Here is a 12,941-nt window from a genome sequence, read left to right as displayed (position 1 = left end):
CAGGCTACTCTAGTACTTCTCAGTGAAAGTGTAGGTTTGTAGCAAGCTAGTCTAATTTAGCCAGAAATGGGTGTTATATATAACTTTAAATGTACTATTCTTGTGTTATTGAGGATTGGTTAATGTTTATTCATGTGATTAGGCATTTTTTGATAAGTCGCCATTCCTAAATAGGATTGGGTAAGATAGAACTTTTAAATAAAATTTAGCATGACAAGAAGAGGGGAGACAGAAGACAAGTAACGAATTGAGATGAATTAGTAGCAGTTTGGCTGAAAGTATGAAGATTTGTCTTGAGGCACCGACATCATGGACCTGCTCGGTCTTTGGATTTGAGGTGATAGAGAAAAATCATGACTTATTTTCAGATGCTTAAATGTTAAGATCTTAGTGTTTAGAGGATTGTTAGGCTTGTAGGACAGACTTGGGAAGGCAAACTCTTTTCTGTGTGGTTGTGACATATTTGGAAGAATTCCAGTAATGAAAGTAGTTGAAGCATTGAGAATACAAACATGAGATTTGTGAATCATTCATTTTCTCCCCCACCTATTGAATGCCTATAATGTAAGGCAGTGGATATACATGGTTAAGACTTAAAATTCCTCAAGGAACTTAGAGGTGAGAACTAGATAGTGGGAGAGTCAGAATTTAAGTAGATGACCACAGTAGTACTTAATTCTAACTGTGATAAGTACTACAGAAGATAATTATAGGATTTCTTGGGAGCTGTTAGCAACAAAGGGTAAGCGAAATAGTGCAAATATAAAATACTTTATGGAATAAGCGTTTTTTTAGGGACAAATAGAAAGTATTGAGTTTTGCGTTGTACACATTGTTCTGATGTGAGAGAAAAAGGAACAAATGTCTAGCTTGGATAATAGCCAAAAGGGAAGCCAAAAGGAAGATTATGAATGCCTCTATCATAGCACTGATCACTGTATGTTTATCTCTTCCTTAGACTAAGATTATTATACACAGGAACTTCCACTTACGAAGTTTCTGCTATATGCCACTGACTGCTATAGCCACCTTATATATTCTTAGTTACTTCTCAGAATAAATTTCAAGATACATATTTTTATGTTCAACTTTATATATAAAATGGTAGCCAACACTGGCTATATAACAGTCCTCAGGGATTCTGTGTGAATGATGCTGCCTGGAATTGTGCTGTGGGGAAGCTCTGATATGGAGTCTTCAATAAAGTTCCCTCAAATACTTGGAGATAGTTTTTATTAGTTTCACCCTCCCTGTGTGACTATCTCATCATGGATAAAATTGGCCATATGCAAAATTAACCCATCCTGAGAGAGAGTTTTGAAATCTGTTGCTTAGATTTGTGAAAAGATCAAAGTTTAATTATAGTGACGAGTATGCATGATTGAATTAGAATATAGCTGCTGTTACTGAGTCATTTGTTTCATTAGTCTTTACAAATGAGGACTGTATTAGCAGAAGAGAAGTTGTTTGCATGGATTGTCAGAAGCCAGAGAATAAGATTTTGTCAGTATTTATTCAGTGCTTTCTGGAGTAAGAAAATCTATCAATTTTATTTTTGTGATTTATTTATTAAATTAGGTCGTCTTGGTATTGGGTTTCAGAGCTAACACCAAGACTTGAATTGTGCTGTCTGCATACTAGAATTGCTACCTTTTGAGCCCCTGCCTGAGCAATTGGCCAGCTTAATTTAAAATATCTCTTAAAATGACACAGTGATTTGCATGACAAATCGATTTGAATGGATTGTCAGAATCTTAATGATTAGTAGGCCATGTCGGTATGTCTATATTTTCATCATACCTAAATTCATATTTTTGTAGATTTACTATTGTATGGGTAAAATCTGATAATGAAAAATCTTTTTTAAGTTAATGAAGACCTTGCTATGTTTTTAAGTTACATATCTGACATATCTAATCAATTCTATAGGATGAAGCATTACAAAAAATTAGGAAAAAATAGAGTATCTAGAATATGATTGAGATCTTTTTTCTTTATTCACATACATTTTTTTAAATAGAAATGACATTGAGGATTAGTAACTGACCTTAAGTTTGATTGCTATTGGTGTAATTTCTGTACTTGTTTCAACTTGTATAAAAACAGCTAGCTGTCTGGAGGGTAAAAAGATGATGGTAAGATGAGTTGTGATTTGGGGAGTTACACAGTTCACAAAGGTAAGTGATGCAAAAAGTTGTCTTGATGGGTTTCTCTTCACTTCTACTGGTGTTGTTTTGCAGAATGACTCATTAAAAGGATAAGAATTAGCATCCTTGGGGTTTAACAGGATTTTCTGTTAAGATGTTAAGGACATTAAGAATGTCCTGGAGTTGAGAGCACTGAATACTTTATAAGTAGATTCATCTACATCCCACTTTACCTAGGATAATCCTAATTTATGCCTTTTATCCTGGCCCTTTCAGTTTCAAAATTGTCTCAATTTGGAAGAAATGCATAGTCATCTTAGATACCTTCTGTTTATTTTAGTAATCACATGGCCATAGGTAATTCAGAGATTAAATTGTTCTAACAGGGGGAGTGTGATCTGATGGTTTTATTCTTTTATAGACAGCATATTTATCAATTAGAGTAAGTAGAATTCAACTATTAGGCCTTTTAAATATGTCTAGGGAAAGAGCAGAGTTTTATTAAATTTGTTGTGCTGTTGAAAGATTGTAGACATATATTGAGTTGGATATTTAATTAAGTACCTTATAATGGATAAGTACCTTATAATGGGCTTATTAATCCATTGGTGGTATTTTCTATAATTTTTAATGCATTTCAAAGATCTGTATACCGTATTGGAAGAAATGGAGATACTTGTTAAGATGAAATTAATTCCAGTAACCAGCCAAGAGCTTTAATTCTGGCTTATCAGCTGTGTGACCTTAGGCAAGTAATGTAACCCCTCTGAGCCACATTTTCTTTATTTTTCAAATGAAACTAATACTTAATAATAAGGGTTAAAAAGAAACACATGTTATTTGATTCAAATAATGCCTTCTGCAAAGTAGGTATAAAGTTGAGTCACTAGTTCACCTAAAAATGTCAGACTATATATGAGTTTTACAGCTTTAATGAGTGTTACGATTTAATTATAATTAGTAATGATAATTTTCATTCCATAATGCATAAGAACATAGATGTTAATAAGTATGATTTTCATTCTAAATTACCTTTATCATAGAGTGCTTTTTCCTCACATATATTCAAATCACTGAATAAGTGCGAATTACCTAATAGTGAAAAAATTATGTTTTTTCTACATTGGTAATATGTTTATAGTATGTAAACAATTTGCATTCAGTTGTTTAAAACTTGCACATGAATCAATAAATATGAACCATTGGGATAGCAGCTTCTCCATGGTCATATAACAAGCACATATAGCATTAATATATGTATAGAAGTTTAAACTTTTCATATTCTTTATAATAAAAGCTTATTTGGGAAGCAAAAATTTACCTAAAACTGACAGTTTTGAGAATGGTGAGGTCCTTTTGAAGACTTATTTATTTATTTTAGACAGAGAGTGTGCATATATGTGCAAGTGGGATGGGGGAGAGAATTCTCAAGCAGACTCCAGGCTCTTTGATGGGGCTTGATCTCATGATACATGAGATCATGACCTGAGCCAAAACCAGGAGTTGGCTGCTTGACCAACTGAGCTGCACCAGCTCCCCTTGAAAGATGAAGGCCTTTTGGGCTACAGATGATTTAGGAAGGTTCTTAGAGAGGTAGGTATTGGGATAAGCTTCAAAGGAATGTAGAGAGCCTTAAAAAGGAGGTAATTAGTGGAAGTTAAGTTTGTAGTGATGGAAATGTGTAACTAACTCCTCTTTGGACTTAAGAGTAGATCACTTGCTCACATAAGAATTAATACCAGGGTCAGACTGAAAGATCTTAACCATGAGACTAAGGATTCTAAATATGCAAGTGATGGGGACTCATTGGCTATTTTGAGGAAGGGGTTGATATGATTTAAAAACAACTTAGGAAGATTGGGATGCAGGGTGGCACAATTGGTTAAGCACCTGACTCTTGGTTTTGGCCCATGTGATCTCAGGGTCTTGAGATCAAGCCCTGCCTTGGGCTGCATGCTCAATGGGGAGTCGGTTTGGGACTCTCAAATAAATAAATCTTAAAAAAAAAAAAAAAAAAGAGGACGTAGGAAGATTAATTTAGTCATGAAAGGCAGAATAGATTGATGTACAGAAGATACAAGAAGTAAAGACACAGCCACACATTGCTGTGGTTACTATTTTAGACAGCGCAGGTAGAGACCCCTCTATAGAGAGTTCTGTTGGTCAGCTGCTCTAAGAGTGTTGTGCTTGTCTGCTTGGTCTTTGCTGGCTCATATTGTCCTAGGTTCTAGTCTGTAGGTAGGGAGAAGGAGAGGGGCATGGGGAGAAGGCACAGTTTTGTTATAAATGATTCAAGAGATTCATATATCCCTACTGCTTACAGTTCATTGACCAAGATTTAGTAATATGCTGATATCCAAGGGCAGCTAGAAGAAGGGTTGTTAGCTGAGTGGAATGTAAACTGCTAAAATTTGGTTTAGTTAAGGATGTTTTGGAGGCAGGAATCCTATTCTCAAAAGGAAGGAGATGAGAATAGGCAGCAGAGGACATTTGGCAATCTATGTCACATGTACATGATGTACTCAAGGTATTAATAATTACAATAAGGTTTCTTCTTGTTCCTCATACAAAGTAGACAGGGAATCAATATGGGTAAAATGTTTAATTTTAAGTGACTATGCTGAGATTAACCGATAATCTTAAACATCTTTTGCCACTTTTTTGAATTACGTCTTAAAGTTCAACAAAATTAACATATTTTGAGCATGTCACTGTTGATCTATAAAGTGTTATCTTTGTCTTAAACTTTGTGGGAAGGTGATGATTTTTTGTTTGTGTGATTGCATAGAGACTAGAACTATTATTTATGTCTTAGTTTATAGATGTTCAATAATTTCTAATATTTGATGCTGAGCAGCAGTGTAAATTATGAAAAGTACTAGTTGGTGATTTGATTGTCTCTTCTTTCTCACAATCCCCTCTTACTTTCTGTGTGTATATTTATCATGATTGCAAACTATTTAAGTCTTATGATGAAGAGCAATTTTTTTCACACCATTTCGTATTCCTGCTCTGACTCTTTTTTTTTTTTTTAATTAATTTTTATTGGTGTTCAATTTACCAACATACAGAAAAACACCCAGTGCTCATCCCGTCAAGTGTCCACCTCAGTGCCCGTCACCCCTTCCCCTCCAACACCCGCCCTCCTCCCCTTCCACCACCCCTAGTTCGTTTCCCCGAGTTAGGAGTCTTTATGTTCTGTCTCCCTTCCTGATATTTCCCAACATTTCTTCTCCCTTCCTTTATATTCCCTTTCACCATTATTCATATTCCCCAAATGAATGAGAACATACACTGTTTGTCCCTCTCCGATTGACTTATTTCACTCAGCATAATACCCTCCAGTTCCATCCACGTTGAAGCAAATGGTGGGTATTTGTCGTTTCTAATTGCTGAGTAATATTCCATTGTATACATAAACCACATCTTCTTTATCCATTCATCTTTCGATGGACACCGAGGCTCCTTCCACAGTTTGGCTATTGTGGCCATTGCTGCTAGAAACATCGGGGTGCTCTGACTCTTTAAAGCAGATACTCTAAGATGTTCATGTTTACAACTTCCATGTTTCTAAATAATATGTCTTTTTCAATATAACTTATCAGTATTAGAAATTCCAAACTGATTAACTACTGTAATAAAAAAGGATTTGGCTCATATACTACCTTTTCTTTCCCTTCTTCACTATTATTCTATTAGCTTTAAAATTTCTTAAACTTTTTTCATGTTTCTTCAATTAAAGATGTTATCTCTTACTCTCATTAGCAATTAGAAATTTTAGTGTTCCTAATCTTCCTTACATCTTTTCCCTTCTACCTCTCAATTTTTGTCATCTCTACTTTTTAAACTGCCATAGTCAAATATATTTACATTAGTTTCTGTAGCTATAATTAAGTCTTTTAGTTTTTGTCTATTGCTGGATTCTAAAAATTGTAATTAGTAAGCAGTTAAATTTTTAATGACTACATAAATACTTTTCACTGAAAAGCTAATGGTAGAGCAATTACAGTTTTCGTCATAGCTTTATTGTTTATAACTTGGTTTAAAATTCCTTTATCCCTTTGGCTCTTGTATTTTTAAAAAATATTTTTGTAATTTTGTCTTGTATATAAGTCATACCCTCTAGTCTACATATTCTACAGACTTTTCTTTTTTGCCTACTATCTCCTTTCTGGAGCCTTCTTTCTTCTAATTTGTTTTACCAGTCAGTGCTTTTCTAACCACTTTTCATTTTTATAATATCTGTTGGAAATTTCTTTGTTGATGCTTAGTACTTCTTGTTCTTTTGGTTAACTGAGAGTTTATTTATAATTTTAAAAAATTCCTTTGCTTTTGTTTGGTGAATGAAGGAAATAAATGCATGTGCTCGTCTCAACATCTTGAATCTGAACTGTCAATGTATTCAGAGTCTGATGTCCATATATCTAAACCTTAGAGTCCTATTGATGAAACATGTGATGAAGTCTCATGTGCTAAATGTTTGGAGGGAGTATCTGAGATATTTATAGACATAGCTATAGTAAAATAATGATTTTATATATATATATATATATATATATATATAAAGTCATTGATATTTTAATGTAAATATTTTTTCTAGAATAGTTTTACTTTCATTTGTTTTCTAAGACCCTAGGCTTTTCATAGTTTATGATACAAATTTCTTCTGTTGATAAAGATTGTTTTACTTTTTATTCTCCTCTTGAAGATATATATCTTCTTCAGATTTAGATCTATTTTTCATTACAAGCATGGTTCCATAGCTATTGCCCAGCATTTCTTGAAATTGACCCATTTTACCATTATATCTGGCCAGTGACTAAATGGCATATAGTGATGTTAAAAGAAATGTTTCCTGGGTTAGGAGGCTAATGTTAGTTCTGAACTCTAATGGATCTCGCCATCAGTCTGGGTGATAAGTTGTGCAATACTCTTAGGCTACTTTTTATCTTTACAAGAGAATAGTATTGTAAAAATGTCAAAAAATATCCACATGCCCAGTTCACTAGTAAATATACTGCTAAATTTGAACCTCTTTGGCAGTAGCTTATGCTACTCAAGGGACTGTATTTGTACAGAATGATGTATTTCAAAGGGTATTGGTTTCCGTTGTAGAAAATTCATGCATTTAGAGCAACTTAAAGCCAAAAACAGTTGTGCTGTGCTATAGGTTTAAAATATTATTCATCTTGAATATGTGTCTAGGTTAAATGTCAGAAGCTATATATTGCATAGAAAGAAAATTTATTGTTAGCAGATTAGACTGTACCTGTGCTTATATAACATTTTCCATGGAGGATCAATTGAGTAGATGAACTAATATCAGCCAGATTTTTGTACACTAACATTATTGATAATAAAGGAGAGGTTCATTGAAGAGAAAAACAAATAAAGGAAGTATAAAAGTCTCATATTGTATGAAACTACAGAAATGGATCAAAGAGTTTGACAGGAAGTTTAATGTGTACATAAGTAGAGGCTGACAGCAACATGCTGTGTGTGCCAAAGGTTCCAGTGATGGAAAACCGAAACATAGTGCTCACTGACCACAGCATGAGCCTTGACACACATTGTAAATAATCCAGAGATCTATGACTGCATTAAGCACCAGGCTGGTGTATTAACGGCAGTAAATCTGTAGCTGTATAAAGGGCTGGCATGCAGAAATTCCTCTGATTAATTTTTGTAATGGATTCATAGGAATACAGCAAATATTTTCATTTTGAATCCTACCATCCTCGAACCTCCCCTCCCCCCACCTTTGTCCTCCCTAGTTTGATCATTTTTTATTTCCTTCTACTCACCAGACTTGTATACGTGGATACTTGTCTCAGTACTATCAAGTTAAAAGCTGAAGATGCTTCTGGTAGAAAGCATCTCATTACTCTCAAGTTGAAGACAAAGGTATGTGCTTATTAAACTATTATGGTCAGGAAATACTTTGTGAAATGAACTCTAAATGTATTCAATGTAAGATGTGCTAGTTGCTTCTAAAAAGATATCTGATACTTTAAAAAATTTATTTTGGAAAGCTCAAAAAATTCACTCACTAGGTTTCCAAAAGCCTAGAGATAATTTGTGTCACTCTTTTAGTACAAATTTGTTCAAAACATACACTTCATAATAAAGAAATATTACAAATAAGATTCAGCAGTCTCAAAGTACCTTGCTGGTCATTTTTGTAATATTGTACAAAGAAAGTTTCTACTATTCCAAGTGAAGTTTCACTGAAGTCTCTTGTCTTCAAGTCTTGTTATGAATTACATTTGTAGTTCTTCCTCTGAGCACCAAACATTCTTCAAACACATCCATATGCATACCTTTTTATTCCTTGTTTGGGCTGAAATTTTACTTCTGTATTTTAAGAATTTGCAAAGGTTATACCTCCATTTATAGACACTTTACAGGCTAGTGATCTACAGTTACTAATTTTATTGGCACAAAACATAGCTGTTTTGTCTTTTAGTTCTAGATTGTGAATTTTGAAAAATAAGTAGAATAAGCATGTTCAGCATATTATCCATTTACTTAGTAATCACTAGGGACACATTAGAATTTGAGAAAACCAGGACATTTAAGTTTTTTTATTGTTCCTAAGAATCATTAATCAACTCTATTTCAGAAGATTGTAGTGATGAAAGATCAATTGTGTTGTCCGTTTTAAAAATGTGTCTGGCATTTAAGCTTTCCATGAGAGAAAATTAATATATAAAGCTGAACTGGGTGACACAGAAAAGTTGCTATCTTATGGTGCCTCTTTATCAGACAAGTTGAGAAATGACTCATTCTCTTTTTCTTACACACAGAATATTCAGGTATAACTTTAAGATTTATGTGTGATAAGTGTTGAAAAAGATTAATGGGGTAGAAATCTTACTTGTAAAAGAAGTTACTAGGGTATTTTTGTTAAAATGAAAAAAATTTTATTTGAGAGAGAGAAAGAGAGAAAACATGAGCAGAGGGGAGGAGCAGAGGGAGAGGGAGAAGCTGAGCCCCAGTGTGGGCTCAATGCCAGGATCCTGGGATCATGACCTGAGCTGAAGGCAGACACTTAACCAACTGAGCCATCCGGGTACCCAGTTTTTTTAAATTTTTAAAGGTGTGTTTTGTTCTTGTTTCTGTTTTTTTTTTTTTTTTTTTTTGATGGCTTTATTTTTATAAGTTTTACTTTTACAAAGGAGATTCTCTGTCTAGAGCTACATCTATAAATTTTATTATTAATTCCAGTTAATGGCAGTAGTAGTAGTATTGAGAGTAAGGACGTAGCTGCTTGTATGGCCCAACCTGTTTGCTTTTTCTTATACCATTTCAGGGTAGATAAGGTGACACTTAATATTTCCGTGAAGAATGTTTTTAAATTTTTCCATCATTGATAGTTGTGAAGCACTATTATGGATGCCCTGGCAAGAGAAAAGAGGAAGCTTTATTTAAATTAGGAAGGAATTAAGAAAAAAAAATGCATCAAAAAAAAAACAGGGATCCCTGGATGGCTCAGTGGTTTAGCGCCTGCCTTCAGCCCAGGGCGTGATCCTGGAGACCTGGGATCAAGTCCCACGTCAGGCTCCCTGCGTGGATCCTGCTTCTCCCTCTGCCTGTGTCTCTGCCTCTCTCTCTCTCTCTCTCTTTCTCTCTCTCTCTCTGTATTCTCATGAATAAATAAATAAAATCTTAAAAAAAAGAGTGGAAATGAATGAATCTTATGTTGGTATGATTTATTAGTCTTTTTTTTTTTTTTTTTAATTTTTTTTTTTTTTTTTTTTTTTTATTTATTTATGATAGTCATGCAGAGAGAGAGAGAGAGGCAGAGACACAGGCAGAGGGAGAAGCAGGCTCCATGCACCGGGAGCCCGATGTGGGATTCGATCCCGGGTCTCCAGGATCGCGCCCTGGGCCGAAGGCAGGCGCTAAACCACTGCGCCACCCAGGGATCCCCGATTTATTAGTCTTTAATTGTCCATTTTGTTCAATTTTCATAGGCCAAAATTGTATTTTAGATATGGTAATTGCTTTCTTTGAGTATTTGGGTCTGGGATTGTCAGTTAAAAACAGTAATAGTTGAAGCTATATGTTAAGATTATATAGTGCAAAATCACAATTCAAACTAAATTTTAAAGGTCAAGCTGATTTTTAAACCTTAATGCAGGCTTATTATTATAAATATACAAACCTTTATTTCTTTTATTTGATGTTTTTTGATATATAGTAAAGGAACAAATTTTTTTTCTTGAATTCCTGTTCTCCCAATTTTGCCATTCCTCCTCACTGTCTCCAATCCTGAAAGAAAACATACCAATTTTTTTTCTTTTTTTTTTTTTTGAAACATACCAATTTTAACGAAACACTTTATTAAAAGTGAATTTATAAGTAAAAAATATATAATAAGGGAAATAGTTGAATTTTGTCATTTTTATAGGCGTATTTTTATGCAGTATTTATAATACATGCTGAACTATGGGATGGAGCTATTATCTTTTCTTTAAAAAACAAGTAGACTAGGGCTTCTTTAGCTTTGGCAAATATCAGAACTACTTGAAAAACAAATCGCGGATCTGTTTCAGAGGCTGGGCACTCTGTGTCTGCTGGCCACTTTTATAATTTGCTGCAGTTTGTATGTAAATAAACTTTGAGGAAGTGTTACTGCGTAGATGGTCCAATTACGGAAGAGGTTGGGTTAAGTATTCCTTAGAACAATATGCTATGGAATATAAAAAATACTGTATATGACAAAAATATTTACTTAATACTATAATTGTTTTCTTTTATAGTTATTGATTTGATGGATTCAGGTGAGATTTGATAAATTGTATGTTGATTAAAAATAAACTTTTTGAATTAATATTCCTTTATGTGGAGCTTTCACTATTTTCAATCAAACTGCTAAAGTAAAACTTGGCCAGTTAGTCTCTGGTTTTATATATACCTATACAGCTTACTATTGAAAACCACCTGGATTTTAATAGTTATTTTACAATATTGCATTTAGGTATCTATGTTACAGTTTTAGAATACAAATGATTCTGAAATATCTAGGGTGTTATTTCTTAACTCATGTTTAATTATCTAGAAGTATATCAGTTTGCTTGTTAGGTTGTATACAGTTATAAAATTTATTGTATAAACAAATTTGGGGGTGCTTGGGTGGCTCAGTCAGTTGGGTGTCAGTCTTTGGCTCTGGTCATGAATTCTGAGTTCTGAGATTGAGCCCTGGATCAGGCTCTCAGGGAGCCTGCTTCTCCTGTTCCCACTCCCCCTGCTTGTGACTGCACTCTTTCTCTCTCTCTCTGTCAAATAAAGAAGTAAAATCTTAAAAAAAAAAAAAAAGTGAAATTGATCTTGAGCATGAATATAATAAACATATACAGTGTATTTGCATTTAATTCATAATAGGTATACGGTAAAGCCACCTACAAATCAGTCTAATTTGTTATATACATACTTATATGTCTGCATAATTACACATAAAAATATGAAGATGTCATCATCTCAGGAATTACATTTGACTCATACATATGGGATCATATTAAATTTATTATAACCTGCTTTTTGGTTTAACTCTTTGTAGGTCTCTTTATCAGTATATGTGTACTATTTACTATACTGAATCCTATTTGAATGTAGGATCATATTCTCTTTTAAAATAATGTGCTGTTTGTACTAAATGTCTTCCAAAGTCTTGGATATTTTACTTTGTTCATCTGCTCTAAATTCAGTAAATATTACCTTCATATTTTTACCTAGATTGATAATTTAAGTAAGAGTTGATGCTATTTATTGTCAATTTGAGTAGGAGATAAAAAGTAGCAACTCAAAATGAAAAGTATTCAATTTTTTGACCCATGGATGTTTCAAGTGTGCATTATTATTTTTACAGAATCTTAACATGTTAGAGGGAAAAGAAACTTGATAACACTTTTAGTTGAATTCCATCAATTTTACATATCAAACAGTGAAGTTAAAATGACTTGTTCAAGATCACACAAGTTAGCCGAACTGGAAATCATAGAAAGTTAAGGTCTCTGCCTGCACTCATTTGAGATAATCACATGACTTGTTAAAGTGGCATAGAGATTGTTTCTGTTGTGATTATAGCAGTTACACTCTGAAGTACATCATCTGATAGTTTGGATTGTAATAGAGTTCCCTCAATCTCGGCTTGACCTTTCTCTTTTTTATTTTTCTTCAAATTGGAGCATTATTATATTTTTATATGACTTCCTGTATATTTGCTTTTGTGTTACTAGTTCTGTTCTCCAGATAACCATCAGTTGGAATATAGGTTGATAAGTTTCTTTTTATAAAACCACTTAGTATAACTATTTCTTTTCAAAACATTGACTTCAGATGGGCTGATGTTTGCTAAATACTAGTGATAATTTTTAGAACCCATTTGCTTATTCATTGAAGTAGTAAAAAATAAGAGGCTGAAGAAAGTGAAAGTCTAAAACTTATTTTAAACATTTTGTCAAATGAGAGTTTTCCCAAAACTAATCTTCTTTTAGGAAACTTTGCTTTTTAATGAAAAGAAATGAGTGTTCTTTAATTACATGTGACTTTCAAGAATCTAGAATTAAATTTTATAGCAGTTATGTTGTATAATTCTCTAATAACAAAATTGATTTTAAGAAAAACTGCCTTTTGTCTTTCTTAACTTAGACACCTAATTTGTCCTTAATGACTATCACTTTTTGTGTGAAGCTATTGAATTAATTTTCTGTTTATCAACCATGAAAAGATTTTTCTTAAAACTATTATTTTTGTTTTTCCTTAATAACCAGAAGACATTTCCTTGTTTCT

At 33.3% G+C, this 12,941-nt stretch overlaps 1 protein-coding gene across 4 annotated transcripts in view; it reads left to right on the top strand.

Annotated features, from left to right (window-relative positions):
* FANCL (FA complementation group L) overlaps positions 1-12,941 on the top strand; it is an 89,066-nt gene that overhangs the window by 32,000 nt on the left and 44,125 nt on the right. For all 4 annotated transcript variants that reach the window (XR_005987759.1, XM_041754725.1, XM_041754724.1 and 1 more), the window contains one exon: positions 7,955-8,051. Coding sequence is in view for 3 of the 4 variants with exons in the window: in XM_041754725.1 (XP_041610659.1) it covers positions 7,955-8,051 (97 nt within the window). In the remaining variant the exon portion in view is untranslated. The remainder of the gene's footprint in view (positions 1-7,954; positions 8,052-12,941) is intronic.

The sequence above is a fragment of the Vulpes lagopus genome, chromosome 5, assembly GCF_018345385.1.
Source record: "Vulpes lagopus strain Blue_001 chromosome 5, ASM1834538v1, whole genome shotgun sequence".
Classification (NCBI taxonomy): Eukaryota; Metazoa; Chordata; class Mammalia; order Carnivora; family Canidae; genus Vulpes; species Vulpes lagopus.
The sequence above is the reverse complement of the archived record's forward strand: the minus strand, read 5'-3'. Positions and strand labels throughout refer to the sequence as shown.